The sequence below is a fragment of the Lathamus discolor genome, chromosome 6 (genome assembly GCF_037157495.1).
Source record: "Lathamus discolor isolate bLatDis1 chromosome 6, bLatDis1.hap1, whole genome shotgun sequence".
In the NCBI taxonomy this organism is placed as follows: Eukaryota; Metazoa; Chordata; class Aves; order Psittaciformes; family Psittacidae; genus Lathamus; species Lathamus discolor.
The window spans coordinates 36,814,797-36,832,892 of record NC_088889.1 but is presented as its reverse complement, the minus strand read 5'-3'; the positions used below and the strand labels follow the sequence as shown (position 1 = coordinate 36,832,892).

Here is an 18,096-nt window from a genome sequence, read left to right as displayed (position 1 = left end):
CAACTAGCAATTGCTGTGCAAATTACGTTCAACTTTCCTGTCAGGAGCTTAGCATTTGTGGTTCTGGCTCATGAAACTGAACCAGTTATAAACCCATCTTCTGCTTTCCATATGAATGTTTTAGAAGATCAGAAATGAAAAATACTAAACCTTCTTGCCAAGCTAATTCGTATACTTGCTATTGTTTTTCAGCTCACTCTCAGACCGCAGTCCCGTAGAAGACACAGTCAAAGAAAGAGCCAGAGTGACTGAGCGGTGGAAGGAGGTTTTATTTCACTAGATGTAAAGAAACTAAAATAAAGATTAGTGAGAAACTATGAATATTTGTTTTAAAACAGAAACCAGCTGTTTCCCCTCCTTGTTCAAATAAATTGTGTATCACCATGCTCCAGAAACACTAAATCATAAACTGCCTACCATCCATTACAGCATAAGACAGTAATTATATACAGATGAAGTGAAAGCTTTAGCTACCTATAAAAACTAAAGCTGTAGGGAGGGGCTACATTCTTACCCTGAGATGCTGGGCAACAGGGAATCGGTAAAGTCAGAACACTTCCTAAAGCATAATTCCCCTGTGAAATGTTTCAAAGTGGTCTCCATGCCTCCATTCCCAAGGGGTACCTGTCCTATGCAGAGAAGAATTAGTGTGTGTATATACATCCACACAACAAGGGTTGTGAACTGGGGGGCTGCAACACCGTTCCCCTATAAACCTCTGATTAAAAATGCCTTTTGGGTGAAGTCCAAGTTTGTATGTAGTCCATTTCTCTACCTCTCAAGGAACAAAGGCATTCAGTCCTTCCTCCTCTTTTTGCTCTCATGCTCATGTTCTTTAGGGCGACTGCTATCTGATGGCCGTTTAGATCCACCATGTTGCTTAGCTTCTTCCAAAAACTTGTCCAAACCAAAGGGATCCTCCTCAAATTGAACTGGTCCATCTCTGCCCCTTCCTCTGGCGTTACGATCAGAGTTAGAAAACTCCTTGTCAGGAACAAACCTGCAGGAGAAGTGGTGAAACTCAGTTGACTTCAGAGTACTAATCAAGAGTCTTTCTTTCTTAACTTTATTTTCTTACCTGTTGGTTTTTATTCGAGCCTCTAGATCATCACCATATATGTCCTTATCCACATTTTTACTGGGCCTGTAGATGTTCTGGGCCATATCCTTGCCACTTCTCCAAGGCTGGTCATAAACATTATAAATTTCATCCTCTCCACCAGCAAAGCCACTGTCCATACCCTGTGAAGAAAGAACAGCAGTATGACACAAATGGGTCTGAAAAACTTGGCTACTTTAACATCAAGATACACTGGTGGGGTCTCACAGATGATACACAAAGATGGTATTGTGCAATTTACCATCCATTTCAAATGAGTTCAAGCACTTCATCAGGGTGTAAGTGTTTTTGGGCCTGGGAGTAAGTCCAAAGAACATGATACAGTCATTCCAAGCCTCAGTCAGGGCCACTTCTACTTGTGCAGAAAGCAACAGGGAGCATTACAGGCCATTCGTATTTCAGATTAATGGATCACTTAAGTCTGCCCTGCAAGTACAGCTGTCTATAAGAGCCAAGTGCAACCATAGAGAAATGTGTATTATTCAGAACTTCTGGAAAACATGATTTAAGCTGATTGATCCAAATCACACAGAGGCTTGTGTGAACTGTGAAAGCAGAAGTGCCTGCTTGTTCACTTTTCATTCATCAGCTTTCCCTTCTGCCTGCAAGTCTTTCACTGGAGACATGAAAGAGAATGATTGACAAACTGCAGGTCTATTCAGGGACTTTCTGAAGCCTAATCTGCTTTTTCATCTCTGAATAGTACAAGGTTCAGGGAAAATAAACGCTGCTGTTAACTATTTATATCTTCAGAAGGATTTTTAACGTAAGTATTAATGGGAACAGAATGCATTTACTTGCTTCTCTCCGAGAGCAGATTTCCCTCAGTCAGTACATTTGTACAAAAGAAGAAAATGAGGTCACTGCAGCTTGAAGGCAAAATACTTCCTTTCTCCCCACTCCCCAATGAGGAAAACCACAACAAAAAACTTTAATCCAGTCATACATTCAGAATACTCCATTTCTGTTGCATCAGCCATGGATGAAGGAGAGCAACAGATTCCTAACCAGTTATGTAGAGCCTTCTTTTAGAGCATATCCACACCAACCATGAGAACAGGGTCTCTTCAGTATTCCAGCCATGCTCACTAAGGAAGGGTGAGCATGTTTTCACATGAAGCCACACAGATGTGAAAAGGTGTTTTTACCTTGCTCTGGTTGAACAGCCTCTGGTCGTACTGGATTTCATTGGACGGCCTGGGGTTGGGTATCCCCAGGGCAATAACTTCACTGATATCTCTGTTCTCATTTCTCTGCAGCTTTGACCTGAATTAAAAAGTTTAGGTTTTATTAGGTCAGTAAACCGTGTCTATTGACACACTGAACTGCAGCCTGATCCTGTGGTACTGGTAACAGTTTGCCTCAGAAGCCAGATTTTGACTGTTGCCCTTCCTCACTAGGTAACATTTAAAATCTGTCTCCTGGCAAAGGAAACATTTAGGGAAGTTATGTTCAGCTGGGCATGACATTTAAATTTGCTTTCCACTATCTGCAATTTACATCAAGCTGACTCGGTCTAAAATGTCATATTTATTTTTTGCAAGTACCAGTGTAATTATGTTCTGGGAAGGCTGAGCAATCTCAACTGTAAGATACTGGAGAAACCATTTGCGCTTGGAAATCAAACTGGCCTGGGCAAACAAGATAGTTCAGCCTACACTCATAAATCCAATCTCGCTTCAAGTGAAGAGCTTCCAGAAACAAAGCCGCTAATGACACCCTGGTCTCGCTGAAGTTACAGGATCAAGGTTTCAACCTTTGCTGTCAAGGTTAATTAAATTTGAATATACTGAAGTTCTGCTAAAGGAAAAAAAACACCTCTCCCTCCCCACACCTGGAAAACTCTAAATTTAGAAGCAAGTACTGCAGCACACTAACACAGTGATGCATTTCATACAGTGGCCAAACAGCCCTTACCAGTGAGTAACTCCACAAGGTAAAATTCAGGCACTTGCACCAAGCAAAAGGACCCTAGAGGGGAAGCCAGAGCCCGTGCAGAATAAAGCAGCTTTTTTCTGTTATTCACCTTTTGTCAGGGGCTGCCCTGGAGAGATTTCTGTCGTGCTGTCTCTCTTTGCGCCGGTCATGTCTGATTTCATCTCTTTCTCTAGCTTCTCCATCCTCTGAACAAACACAAGATTGCTCGTTATACACAAATATTTGAAGTTTGAATTAACTCTGCCACAGACACTGGCACAGTGGGTCAATTCAGTGCTCTTCTACAGAACAGAAGTGACCTTTAGCACTGTCTAAAATGTTACACTTTCACCAGACTGAACACACAGAAAATCACAGCCTTATTGTGCCACAAGCAATTAACTGTCCTTGACAAAAGAGTTAAAGCAGACATATCCAACAGCTATGTTTTGTCAGCTATCAAGAGCTGAGAATACTTGGCCATCCTACAGATCATCGTATCATACTTTAATCTGTTAAGTGTGAAAATACAGTTCAAGCACACAGGCATTCAAGTGCTCTGAAGAACACTGTGACTCACAGAATCACTTGGGTCAGAAGGGAGTCTCTAGTTCAACCTCCTGCTCAAAACAGGATCAATGCTGGATTCAAACAAAGCTGCTCAGTCTTTTCCCACTCAGTTGAGGAAAAGCTCCAAGGATACAGAGTGACAGTCTCCCTTGGCAACCTGTTCCACTGCTGCTTGTCCTCATGGTGAAAGTTTTCTCCTTGCATGCAGTTTGAACCTCCTGCTTCATCTTCTGACCACTGCCTCATTCTTAGTGAAGAGCCCTGATGATCTCCTTGTACACAGGGAAAGCTCCCATTTGGTGCTCCCAAACTCACACCTTCTGGCAGAACAAGCTTAATTCTCTCAGCATCTCCTGACTAGGGAGATACTCTAGCCCCCTCGCCATTCTGATGGCCCTCCACTGAACTCCAGCTTAACAAACCACAGTTTGTACCTGGGGACCTGTAACTGCACCCACTATTCCAGAGACAGTCTAACAGGTCACCAGTAAATTACTACTTCCCTTGACCTGGCACACTGCTCTTCTTCTGCAAGAAGGGTTTTCTAAATAAAAAACCCCGATACTTTAGACTAGCTATGAAAGACAGTACTTGCACTGATCCATTAACAACTGAAATTCTCAACAATGTCCCAAACTTGCATACACTGACATGCTGCTGCGAGGTTCAAATCCAGATTCTATCAAACCAGCCAGTGAATTAACCAAATTCTCTGGCTGATCAAGTAAAGATATTAAGAACAAATGTCATGCTTTCCAATTACAGTTGATACTTAGGTATTGTAAGTTCTCACATTATTTCTCCAAACCCACACTTCAGAGTGCTAAAAAACTCCATAGCATCTTAATAACAAAGAAACATACCTTTTTCAACATGGGTTTTGATCCCTGCTCTTCTCTCCCTGGCTTTCTGAGCCATTTCTCGGAGCTTTTCCTCATGTTTCTCCTTTTCTTTCTGAGCCATCTTCCTCTCCACCTGGGCACGCATCTCTACTGCCTCACGAGCCTGCACACATATGACAAAGTTAGAAAGACAGAAAGCTAGCACCTGTGATGCAAGCAGATCTTGTGTCATGGATTTAGCAAGCAAGGAGGGCAGGCATCAAGCCACAAAGAGGAAATTCAAGCCCAGACAGCCACAACAGACAGAGCTGAGAAACAAGACCCATGATCTCCAATAGTATCACCCACACCGAGCCATTCAAAGGTAATGGGGGTAACACTTGATGTCTTAAATTAGCCAAGAAGCAAGACAAATCAAAATGCCTATTTACAATTGATTTTCCCAAGGAAACAAAACATAAGAAGAAGGTAAAACCACATGGAACAAAACATTTAAACAACAACCTGACCTTTCTGTCAGCTATATAAAGAGCCTCAGCAAGCTTGGCAAAGTTTTCATTAATATGAACAGTCTGCAGTCCTCTGCCATCTGCAGCCAGACGCTTATCTAGTGGAATGGTGTAACCCTACAGTGGAAACAGAGACAGTTAATAATAGAAACTAACATTATTTGCAGTAACAGACATTATTACATTTATTGTGTAAGGAAACAAAACCACACATCAAACAGCCCACCATTAATATGCCTCAATAGACCTCCTTCATACCACGTAATTCATAAAAGTCATTCCAGATAACATTAAGCTTTGCTCCAATTCCACATTTCCCCCAAATCTGAATCACAATTTCCCTTCAAGTCATATGTTAGTACAAATGACAGTTTTCAAACAGTATGTCCACTCTTTACTTTGTATTAACAACTGCAAACAATACCTTTCCCAGCCTCTAAGCTATTTTATCATTTGTGATTGAAAACTCTACTCCCTGAACTGTTTTCATACCTGTTAAGGGGTTAGGCTGATTCAAAATGAGAAATTATGGAGCAAAACTGCCAGCAGAAGAAGCACTAAATGCCAACTTGCTTTCAAAAGCTGAACCCAAATTTATTTATAGATGATAATTTTAAGATTCTTTAGTGGGCTCTACAAAATTTGTGCTTTGTTTTTAGCATCTGTAACCTAAAATTTTGCCTACTAATTAGCATCAGCCCCAGTTATACAGCTGTGTTGGGGTAGGAAAAAAAGTAACATCCAAACATACAGCTTTTTCTTCCTCCATTTGAAGAGGCTGCCTCATGCCAACAGCTTGGTAAGTTTGAGAGCTGTTAGACCAGTTATGGCAGCAACTTAAAAGTTATCCCTTCTCTCTGAAAATAACCTTACTGTCTGACAAAAATGGAAGGGACAGCACATAGCTTCTCAAACAAGGAATAAGAAAAGCTAAGCTAAGCGATGGAAATCAATTAGTGAAAGAATCCAACACTGAGAACTCCTCAGAAATTTGGACTGCAGTATTAAGAAGACCCCTGGTTGCTTCTCTATGGATCATTACCCTTTTTCAGTTTAGGTGGCTTTATTTTGTAAGTTCCAGAGATTTCGATTTCAGACTCCACACACTGCGCTACAATGAGGATTTTAACTAATGCCATTTTTCTCCCTCTCAAAATACATAATCTCTGCCATGACGTTACATATTCTCAGGTCTATACTCCTGTACTATACTCTGCACTCAATCTGACAACCCTTGTATGCCAAAGAGAAAAAAACCTGAGCTGTGAATGATGTGTTCTTCATGCTGGAAGCAGCCAGTTTACCTAACTCTACAGGTTTAAAACCAGTATTGTTTAAGCTTAGATCACTCACAGAAGTCTCCCAGCAGGGTGCAACATTAGAAAGATAAACTTACGACAACTTAAATTACCTTTGCGTTTTTCCAGTTTGAAATGCACGGAGGAATTTTCCACTCTTGCTGCTCTTTCACAGTCATCTGATAAAGAGAAGAAGCAAAGTCATCTTTAGATTTACAGCGAAAGGAAATACTGTTCTCTCTCTCAAAGGCAGCTGATGAAACTATTGAAATAAATTAGAGTACAAAGTTGAGGACACTGCTACAACCCCCCCAACTCTTCTTAATAGCAAAAAGATGTTAATTTCTGCTCTGTAACTTTGCTAACATCACATAAAGTCATGACAACTTTCCAGCTATCCTCTTAGACTTCCATCACACAGGCTGTAACTCCCAGCTAGCTTGTTAACTGATGAACCAACACTACACTCATCTCTCAGAAGGAGCTAATCCTCAGTAATGCAAGTTAGTATTATTGAGGATCAGCTTGATAGCATTGTATAAAAGCAGCATCAGTGTACCAAGGCTGAAACCTCAGCCAACTCATCCTTGCCATGAAAACATCCAGCAACGTATCCCTGAATAAAACATATGAGAAATCTACTCAGCTTTTGACAGAAACGTAGGAACAGAGCTACTCACACAATTGCCCCCACCAAAAAAGAAAACCAAACCTCAAAACCAAACCCACAACCAAAACCACCACAAACATACCCACAAACAACAGTCTGCACCAGGCACTAAGTTTATCACTTAACATCACACAAAACAGTAAGGAGAAGGTGCACAGAAATTAACTAGATCAAAGTAGAATTTGTGAACCCATCTACAATTAAAAACTGAGAACAGCTATGGCATTCCATACCTTTCTACTAGGAGAGTGCATTACAGGTGCTGGAGGAGAAGGTGGTCCACGTGGAATCTTCTTGTTAATTCTGAACAATTAAGAAAACATTTACAATCAGCATGTTGTAGGGAAATACACTTCAGAATCTTCTATTTGCAGTGAACATATTTTGAATAGTTACTTGAATCTTGGAGGCTCCATAGGGTCCTTCTGCATTTCCACCATTCGAATAACTCTCTGTTTTGCTCCAGAGTTGAACGCAACACCTTGCTGGGATGGTGTGTACCTGAATAAAACCATCAAAGTGCTCAGTTCTCTGCATACAACTAGATGTTCCTTGCCCACCTCTATTTTTACTCAGTTCACTGCTCTAGCTGCATTTTCATCTTATCCACACCAGTTTAAGGCTTTCCACTATGAATGCCAGGAGCAGGTAACTGCACAGAAGCTACTGGACTGAATGCAGAACGTATCTCCCTATATTCTTCTGTTTCAACCTAGATTCCAAAGTAGAAGAAACAAACTAACAGAGTACACAGAGCATGTTACTGTACTCTTTACCTATGTCTGTGAATCCCTGGTGATTACTTACAGGTTATTAACAACCTCTTCAATTACTTTTTTCGGAATTCACCTCGGGCCAAGTCTAACCCTGCCAAGGAATTTTTCTGTGTTTGCAAGCAGAAAATCATCATAAATGAGTACCAGTCTCCTAGCAATTCCAATTCATTCCATTCCAATTGCTCATTTTATATGAGGCAAGAACTTTGTTACATGACTTATCTCGGCTTGAGACTCCCAGTAAAGACGTTGTTTTCAGGGCTGCATCATTAATAGTGCTGACAAATCTGTATTTTGTTGCTAAAATAACCCCTCCACAAAGTGACACATATTTTAACACACTTCAAACTACATTATCATTAGTGGGTTAATTTGAAATATATAAGTCAGTTTCATATAACTTCCAGAAAAACAGAATTCAAAATGAATTTCTGTTCTGAGAAATACAAAGAACATCACAGTTTTAACCAATTTTATATGTAACAACATCTTACACACACCCCACCACTACATACCGAATGTACTGTGCAGGAGCTAGTTTGTCAGCTGCTCGAACTGGCATGGCTGCTGCAACTTTTTGGGAGACTGATTTCTCCAAGGCTGCTCTTGTTTTCTCTGTTATCTGAAGACAAAAGCACCACAGTATGTACCTCATCACATACGCAAGACATACAATAGATCACGGACAACTAGGCACATCAGTGCATATGATACCTCTCTAATTGCCTCCTCATCCGGTCTTTGCAGTTCAGGATCATCCACATTCATGACCTCTTTTGGCACAAGATCTGTGTATTTGCTGTAAATAACCTGGAAGACATATTTTGTTAGTGCTGGAGAATATGAATAAATGTATGCATATTAAAGGAAACGTTTCAGACCTAGATTATACTTTAGATACTAATTATAACTTGTATACAATTTTAAATGTATTATAATTACATATTCTTCAATGACTCCCATAAACCAACAATATACTCTGAACCCCATTTTACACATGTAATAACTGAAGAACAGATGCAATTTGATTAACTATAATTCTGTACATCACTCTCAGAGCTGGGATTAGACACCAGTTTGCTGCTTCCTTTTCTTATTCTTTTCCTTTTTCAGGGTCCCCAAGATAGATACAAAAAGTATCACATTTATACTTCTGTTTTCAAGGATTAAGAATATGATACAAGTCTTCAGCACCTAGCTTTTTCATTATGCTTGCTGTGTTCTTAAAACAAAAAACAACACAAAACCAAACAACCCCACTTGAGAAATCTCTCTTTGACACTTTCCCTTATATAGGTACTTCAGTCTTCATAAAACAGGCAGCTAGCTGATCAGTAGCTTTAAACCTCAACTTTAAGTACAGGCAAAGGACACTATTAGATGACTACAGAAAAAAAAAATACTGTATCTCATTAGTGCTTCACATTTCTCCAACAAAATAACATTAAAAAGTCTTAGTTCAAATGGTTAAAAGTCATTACAACTATTATTTCAAGTTCATTACAGAGTGCATTTCTAACTATAAAACTGACATGTAGCCTCAGCATTAATTTGTCACACAAAAGCCATTTACTGCTTCTCAACCTTCACTCCTAAAATTTTAATCCTTTGAATTAGTATCAATAATATTCCAGCTTCTCAGATCCTGAATGAAGGACATCTGAAGAGCAGCGTTCCTCTAAGGTAATTAACTCCAAGTCCAAGTCTTGCTGCATGAAGAACAAAGTACACTGAAAGAGCTTGGAGCATCCCAGAAGAAAAAGGAAAATAAGATTAAGTCTAAGAGGTGCTCTAAAAACTACAATACACTGAGGTACAAATGAACTACATGAACTATTTAAACCCTGAAGTATTGCATGCAAATGGCAAGCTGCACAATATAAACTAGCCTTAAAATACATACATTTCTGTTTCCATCAAAAGCTTGATGCACTTGCATGTTCTGAGTCCTTTTTTGAGGTGATATAGGCAGGCAGATAAAGATGCTGCACTTTCCTGTTTTTCTAGATATTTACCTTGTTTTAACAGTAATGTTGAAACATTTTATTAATCTAAGATAAAGGGGAGACTGTTTGATACTGTAGTATGCCCATCCACTACCATTTATCATCTATCAAATTTAAAAGGAAGCTGTTTCAGATATTTCATTTTGGTTACTACTGAAAAGTAGAATCTCCTCCTAGGCAGAAATTAAATGTTCAATTTTTGGTGCAGCTACACGATTCCCCCGCTGGTTGAGGCTTCTGGAATCAGAAGCCATTAGACATCTGCGTAGCACTGCCATCAGAAAGAGAACCTTACCTAACTAATTGTGTAAGAAACTGTAGCTCACGGTAGGATTTAGACATCAATCACATTCAGTTTCACAAGACACTTGACGCATGCAAGTGACTTGACAGAAATTTCTTAATTTGTAACATATAAATTCCTCCCTCCAATATTTTATTCTGTATATCCACTGCAGCCCTGTACCATGCTCATCAATCCTATGTATAAATCAAGAAGCTACTGCCAAGCTTTGCAGAATTAATTCCTTTCTTGTCAAAGAACGGTTTCTCCATAGGAAGCATATAACATTTCAGTAGTCACCACAATTACCTGGCTCTAAGTCTGGCACACACACCAGGGAAAAAAAAATGATGATAAGCTCTCAAACCAAGATCTGCTACAAAGGCAAACACATTATAAAACTTTCATAAGACACTTTTGATCAGTTATATTCATGATCTCTTGACCTGCTCCACTGCTGTGACATGAGTTCCTTCAACAATTGAACTACTCTCTTCTAAATATTTCAACTGAGTTCACAATCTGGACAAAACACTATAGGTAAGATGCATTTATCTTTTCTTTTTCTTTTCCTCCTTTAACATCTAAGCCAAAGCCTTGGGCCACAAAGAAGAAATCCAACTGCCACACAGAAAGATCATCCTTGCAGTAAAAAAAAAAAGTACTGGAGCTAATAGATCCATTCCTTGATTTTACTCTCTTCTGTTTTAATAAAAAACACAGGAAGCAATCATGTGTCCTTATTTTCCTAATGGGGGACAGGGCAGACAGGGCATCAATCTTGCAAAAAATATATCAATATTGATGCATTATTTTAGCCTGGCTTTTAGCAATGTGAGTAGAGAAAGTACTGGAAGAATCTATAGCAACACAAGAGCTAACCACATAGCTGTGCTGGAAATCCTTCATCTGGACAACCAGATGGAACTCCATCCCTGGATCCATACGGTCACGCATTCAGATCTGTCAATGTTATCCAGCATTTTATGTCTGGCAGACTTTCTGCCAGCCCCAAACACAAGGCTTGTCACACTATCTCATTCATGTCAGCATTTTTCAAATTCTCCGAAGCAACTATTTTTTAAATATGTAAGGGACCAGATGCAAGAGAGATGAACCACTGCAATAGCAGAAACTGCTGACAAGCCATCTAGATAGAAGGACCGGGTGATGGAACTGCTGCCTCTACAAGAAGGCAGAATACTACATTGAACTTAGAAAATCATTAAGCGGTAGCAAAACCAAAATTTGCTTCTTAACTCAGACCAAACCAGTAGCTCATATAATAGGATCATAAACCCCATCTCATTTCTGGCAGGCTGCTAAGTATCTGTTTCTCTTAGCTCTAGGTATTAAGATTAAAGAAATATCTGAATTATGACTGCAGCTCTCAGGATGATAAAACTTCTCTGTGTAATCCTACTGACACTCTACTATTAGAAGTTCTCTCTTACAAGAAATATTACACATTATTCAAGTCAACACAGATCTCTGAAGAACTGCTCCCTACGACACATCTGCCAATATCTTCTGCAAAACAGATCAAGTAACAGAAGTTCTGCTACTTTCAGTGAAATTGTTTCAAATATCTAAATTTCCCCATTTTACTTCCCCTTGAATCACAATACTTAATCTTTACTCTGCATTTTCATCCAGCTGCATGCAACCAGAACCAAGCTGACCCAGAAGGCAAAGCTCAGATTTAAGAAGCCCTAATTCCAGTTCTACAGAGCCCAGTTTTGGAAAAGCCACACATCTCTTCCATACAGAGTAAGTACGGCTACCAAATAAGAATACTACTGCTTCTTTAATAGATGCCATATGGGAAGTTAATGAATGCTGGTACAGATCTTCATGAATCAAAAAGTGTTAATGTCTTAAATTTGACTTCACTTGTTCTAACTATTTTCCTAACTCTGAACTAATTAAGGCACAGAAAAAGACTAGTCATTTTTGCCTGAAGTCTATTATAATTTCTAGTTCCTCTTCAAATATAATTAGATCCCAATCTGAACAGTTCTATTATTTGCAAGTTAAATCTGATCTTACAAGTAAGTAAAGTTACATTTGACAAGTTGCAAAAATAAGGGTTTAATGACACTACTTTTTTTTACTTCTGATCTGTCCTACAGCTTCCCCCAAAATCAGTCTCATTATTACTTTTTGTCTACTTATCTGCTCCAAATTAGTTTTTATGCTTTGGGAAAAGTCAAATTTCTATTTAGTTATCAAGTATCGAAACTCAGTCACAAAACTATTTAAATGTAATTAACTTTTTAGCACCTTCCTCTTGACAAATTCAAGACACTATGTAAAGTGTGACTGAACCACAGTGAAAGTCCCCTCAATAAAAGCATTGCCACTGCTGTTGTTTCTGTTCAGTTTGACTACATTCTACCACATGACAGCATGGAGTCTGACACAAATTTTTCAAAGTAACTTATGATGCACAGGATAGGGATATACAAGATGCAACACTCAGAATCATAGAATAGTTAGGGTTGGAAAGGACCTTAAGATCATCTAGTTCCAAGCCCCCTGCCATGGGCAGGGACACCTCACACTAAACCATGCCACCCAAGGCTCTGTCCAGCCTGGCCTTGAACACCACCAGGGATGGAGCATTCACAGTCTCCCTGGGCAGCCCATTCCAGTGCCTCAACACACTCACAGTAAAGAACTTCTTCCTTATATCCAGTCTAAACTTCCCCTGTTTAAGTTTTAACCCATTACGCCTTGTCCTATCACTACAGTCCTTGATGAAGAGTCCCTCCCCAGCATCCCTATAGCCCCCTTCAGGTACTGGAAGGCTGCTATGAGGTCTCCACGCAGCCTTCTCTTCTCCAGGCTGAATAGCCCCAACTTCCTCAGCCTATCTTCATACAGGAGGTGCTCCAGTCCCCTGATCATCCTCATGGCCCTCCTCTGGACTTGTTCCAACAGTTCCATGTCCTTTTTATGTTGAGGACACCAGAACTGCACACAATACTCCAGGTGAGGTCTCACAAGAGCAGAGCAGAGGGGCAGGATCACCTCCTTCGACCTGTTGGTCACACTCCTTTTGATGTAGCCCAGGATACAGTTGGCTTTCTGGGCTGTGAGCGCACACTGCCGGCTCATTTTAAGTTTTTCATTGACCAACACCCCCAAGTCCTTCTCCGCAGGGCAGAGACTTAACTAAAAAATTCTACTGGCATTGTCTTTTTGCAGTTTTGGCAACTGTAGGATCAATTTAAAACAATAAAAAAAAAATAATTTGTTAAACCAGAAAGATTTCCCCTGATATTCTTAGAGTGCTCACCCTAATTTTTTTTAGGGTTTTTGTTTTTTGTTTGAGAGGTAAAGTTCACCTTTTGTTTTTCTTTTGTTTTTGTTTCATAGGTTTTCCCCTTTTCTCATCTGCAGTAAGACTTGGGGCATACTACATACCTATAAGCTTTTCAAGGCACCCTAAATTACAGCAGAAGTCAAATTATGTTTAAGACAACTATTCATACCTATTAACTAAACCACTCTTTACAGTCAGCCCTCTTTTTAGATTTTCTTTGGGTTACCCTATTTTTTTAGAGGAGATGCTTGCTGTAACAAGCAGCTGGTCATAGAACTGGTTGAACCTCAGCAGTTTTCCAGCCTGCAACACAGGCTTAAAGGAATTAAAGATTTACTGTAGTCTTCTTTGTTACATTTGAAATGGCTGACAGAAATACTCCCCTCAAAGTGAGCTTAGGAGACCCAAGTAACTGGTCTCCTCAATACTAGTTAGGACTTCAAAGTAAAGTGTCATGCAAAGAGATGACAGAAGAAAGATTAAAGGTGGTTCCCATTACACTTTATGAGAATCTTGCCATCACTGAACTTAGCACAAAAGTTTTGGAGTATATCCCCTGGCAATACTTTCTTCTGCAATTAAAACACAACAAAAAAAAAACAAAACCCCAAAAACCCTAAGAACATACAAAAAACAAAGCACACAACAATACTGAAAACAGCCACAAACATCAATTGTTAAATTAGTAAGACACAAGGTGTAGTACTCTGAGAGCTGAACTGTGTTTTCTGTCTTCTTTTTTATTCCCTCTCTCTACACACTGAAATGAGGCTGCCTGTTGTAAGGCCTGTTTTCAGTTTCTTGCCTTCACTGGAAAGCTCTCTAACAAAACCTGCTAAGCTATCAAGCCAGTTTTCTGTAGAGACTCTTGCCATTTTTGCCATGCCTTTTAATTACTTCTAATTATGTAACAGAGGAGATGACACAGTGATCCCTGTCAAAATGCTCATGCCCATTAGAAATTATTCCAGTTATTCCATAACATGACGCAATCCATTTGGCTAATAGCAGACCAACGAACTGAAGTGCATGCAATGTGCATATACAACTTTTCCAGGTATACTGCCAGTCTATGTATTTGAAGAAATATTACCTTGTCCTTTGATTGTCCTTGTCGGGCAATTGCATCATACTTTATTTTTCCTTCTGCATCCACCTGAATAGCCAAAGCATTGGACATTTTTTTCTTTCGGCCCATATCCAATGGATATTGTGCCACATGAATTTCTGGGAAAGCACCTCCATCTCCAAAATCCTACACACAAAAAAAAGTAGTGAGTGACTGAAAAACAAAAACATGGCATAACATCTGCAGGGGTGGGAAATTCAACAAAAGAGTGGGCTGATTTTAACTTACAATTGGTAAAAGACACCAAAGTGCACAGACATCTTGCAGTAATTATTCCTTGTACAGAGCAAAAGCCTGTATCACTGACTAGAATGTGCAGGCACTGCTATGCTACAGACAATACATGATTAAGTATTTAATTTACATGCAAGTTATTAATCAGAACTTCAAATATGTGCTTTCTACAATAAAGGAATAGTGGAAATACTAGAATTACAAAAGCAACTTTTTTGATGAAAATGTCTACTGGTTATTTGTTGTTTTTCACACCATAATGAAGATGTTAAAAAAGCTTTCCATTGTTTTCAAAGCCCGTAGCTCACAGTTTTACAATGGTATGAATGCCAAGCTATCCCATTTCATAACTGTGATGTGAGAATACATGGAAAACTGGCCCAACACCCAACAGCCTAATATTCTTAAAGTTTACTTCCTGTCTTGTTCAGCATGTTGCTGAACAGGTTGATGAACAGGTAACTGAGGACCTCTTAAAGCAGACCATCCTGACTTACTGACACTGAAGACGCACACAGAATTGGTACTATTCATAAAACAACTGCAGGCTACAGTCTCAAATGCAGTTCTTCAGAAGATGCATTTGCTCAAAGCAACATGAGCATCTCCCCCTCCCTCTGTTGCAATGGCACTGCTTATGTGGAGTCTTGTAACGAACCAGATCAAAGAATGGGTATCATGGGTAAACTGATCTTCCCCCATGCTCACCACATGAGCAAATAGTTAACACCACTGCAACCGAGAGCGTGACTGAGGCTGGAATGAGCTAGCAGAACACATCCTTCCAATGAAGAACATGCTTGTGCCATCTTTCAGTGTTCACTGAAACACAGCTTCAGTTATTTAAAGTCTTCCACTGGATGTCCCACCTTCAACGACTAGTTACAGAATCAATACTGAAGTATCAGCCAGAACAGAAGTCAGTCATTCCTAAAATTCTTGATCCATGAAGAACGGATTTTGTTTTTTCCAACAATGACATTCCAGGATCACTGGACAAAAGTTATGCTTTAGAAACATCTACCACTCTGCATTTGGTTATGAGGCAGAAAAGAAGTCCTTAACAGTCTTCCCAAGATGTGTATCACTTTGTGGCCCAGTGATGCTGGAAACTTTCTGAAAACCTTCACCACCGGACTGCTTAAGAAGTTCTTTTGCTAACATTTAGAAAGAAGAAGCACTAAAATACTACCTTTAGTAACCAACAATGTAAGAAGGGAACTCTACATTGGGCATAATGAAGGTAGAATTTTTAACATAAAATATTTTACTAAATACTACCAATATAAAATTGTTTTCTTTTAGGAAACCATTCTTTGAAGCTACCTTATCTAGTGGCTCACAGTGGAAAAATTGAATTAAAATAGTTTTCTAATCAGAGCTATAGATCTGCATTTTCCTATCTTTTAACACTTCAAGTTTAAATTACGTTAAACTGGCAGGGATTACAGCTAAATACATAATCCAAAACCCTTTTGCCAGTGACATACTTAACAATGAGTATCTGACAAATTTTTAAGTTCCTTTTCAACTCTTAATAATTTTCTCCCCCAACAGCAGCTTTTGTTACACTAAGAACAGAATACAGAAGTGTTCTCTCCTCTGATGTAAACACATGTTCAGTTATTCCAGATATTAACTGGAACATATTTTTAACAAATAGAGGAACAATTCAGATGTCTTTCTCAAGAGGATCCTTGCATTCATAGATTGCAGACTGAAAGGACTACGGATCTATTTCCATATTACAACACAACAATCTCTGAAGGGAAGGATCCTTGTAACATCCTGTGTACCATCAAATATGTTTTAAGCAATCTGGTGAATTGGAACAACTTCCCTCAACTCAAGAAAATATATTGAGCCGTCTGGATGGAAATGCTGCACATGGTAAGGCTTTACACAACTCTGAGCTACACTCAAGATGCTCAGAATTTACTTCTACTCCAGAAAAGACTCTTTTTTTTCCCCCATGGAGACACACTACTATACGGTAAATTTAAATAGCTACCTCTAGCACCCGTGGTATCCATCCCTTCCGGTATCCGTATGGGGGAGGTTCTCTTCGCGATGAGACTAGAGCAGTTTGCCTGGATCTTTGAGCTCTTGCTCGTTCTTCTAGTTCTAGCTGATCTTGAGACAGCTGGGTTGGAGCTGGCAAAAAACTATGTATTTGCAGACAGACACCAAAGAAAAGACAAACATAAGAAGTTAATTCATAATTTCACTCAGTGACACGCAGCTATGCTTCAATCTACTACTAAATTACTACTTTCTCTACAATCATGCCATGAAAATCAAGAAACAATTTACAAAACTTGATAATCCCACTCATAAACCTGAAGGCAGTAACTTCTGAGATTACAGGGGCAAAAGCATGCTCTCTCAGCATTCCATAACGTTCCTATAAAAAAACTAATGCTGAACAGAATCATGGAATAGTTAGGGTTGGAAAAGACCTTAAAATCATCTAGTTCCAACCCCCCTGACAGGGGCAGGGACAAATCCATCCATGTTCACATAATGTTCAAACAGGAGTATGACAGTAGCCATTCTCCAACAAAAATGCCACATACAACTGCGTACTGTTCCCATCACTGCTGAGCAGAAAAAGAACTCACGCCCCTAGTCCCAACGACTCCCTCTTCTTTCCCTCCTCTCAAGGCAAACACCAACAAAGAGGTCTGTCAACAACACCCCCACTTAACTCCAGACAGCCCCCGGCCAAAGCCAAGAAGTCGAACTCCAGTTTCTTGACTTCCCATTTTCAGCTCATCTAGACTACAGAGACCTTTTACGTGTTAAGTAAGCGTCCACCTCAGAGAAAGCCTCCACTGCAGGGCAGGCTCTAAGGCTGCACTCCTGAACCTTGCGAGAGACACAGCAGCTTGTAACAAAGACCTCCCGCCCTCACTCACGGTACGGACACCTCCCCAAAACCCGCACGGATCCCACCACTCCCACCCGGGGCGGAAGAGCTCCCTCTTCCAGTAGAGAACACGCGGAGGAGGCAGAACCCTGAACCACCAACGGCAGCGCCGAACACCCCCTCCCAGAGCAGGGCAGAGCTGGGCAAAGAAGGGCAGGGCAGCTCCCCCCAGCCCCGGCCCGGCCCTTGTCGCTCTCCCTTCAGCCGCGGCCCGGCCTCCTCTCCGGCCAGCGGATCCACTACCCAGGAGAGGCAACTTCTCTCCAGCGAGCACCCCGAGCGCGGTCTCTTCCGTTGGCCGGGACCTCGCACAGAGGCAGAAAGCCGCGGGCAAGCCAAAAAGAGCAGCCGGCCAAGCCCGCCAGGCCTACAAACGTACCTGGTGAGCGCCATTTTGCCGCCTCCGTCGTCTTCTCGGGAGCCAGGCCGCGGGGAAGGGGCAGTGACATCAGCTGCGCATGCGCCGCGCGACTCAGCGCGTAATT

The 18,096-nt window shown here is 40.4% G+C and overlaps 2 protein-coding genes across 2 annotated transcripts in view; one reads left to right on the top strand and one right to left on the bottom strand.

The window, feature by feature from the left end:
- SLIRP (SRA stem-loop interacting RNA binding protein) overlaps positions 1-341 on the top strand; it is a 3,867-nt gene extending 3,526 nt beyond the window's left edge. The window contains exon 4 of the mRNA XM_065685965.1: positions 193-341. Coding sequence (XP_065542037.1) covers positions 193-252 — 60 coding nt within the window. The 3' untranslated portion in view covers positions 253-341. The remainder of the gene's footprint in view (positions 1-192) is intronic.
- On the bottom strand, positions 246-18,096 carry SNW1 (SNW domain containing 1). Its single transcript, XM_065685959.1, has 14 exons — positions 17,991-18,096; positions 16,694-16,847; positions 14,413-14,574; positions 8,417-8,512; positions 8,218-8,324; positions 7,323-7,427; positions 7,160-7,229; positions 6,370-6,435; positions 4,959-5,075; positions 4,471-4,612; positions 3,147-3,243; positions 2,269-2,386; positions 1,079-1,242; positions 246-1,000 (listed from the first exon to the last, which is right to left on the bottom strand). Exons 1-14 carry the CDS (start codon positions 18,002-18,004, stop codon positions 796-798), a joined length of 1,617 nt encoding a protein of 538 aa, XP_065542031.1. The 5' UTR covers positions 18,005-18,096; the 3' UTR covers positions 246-795.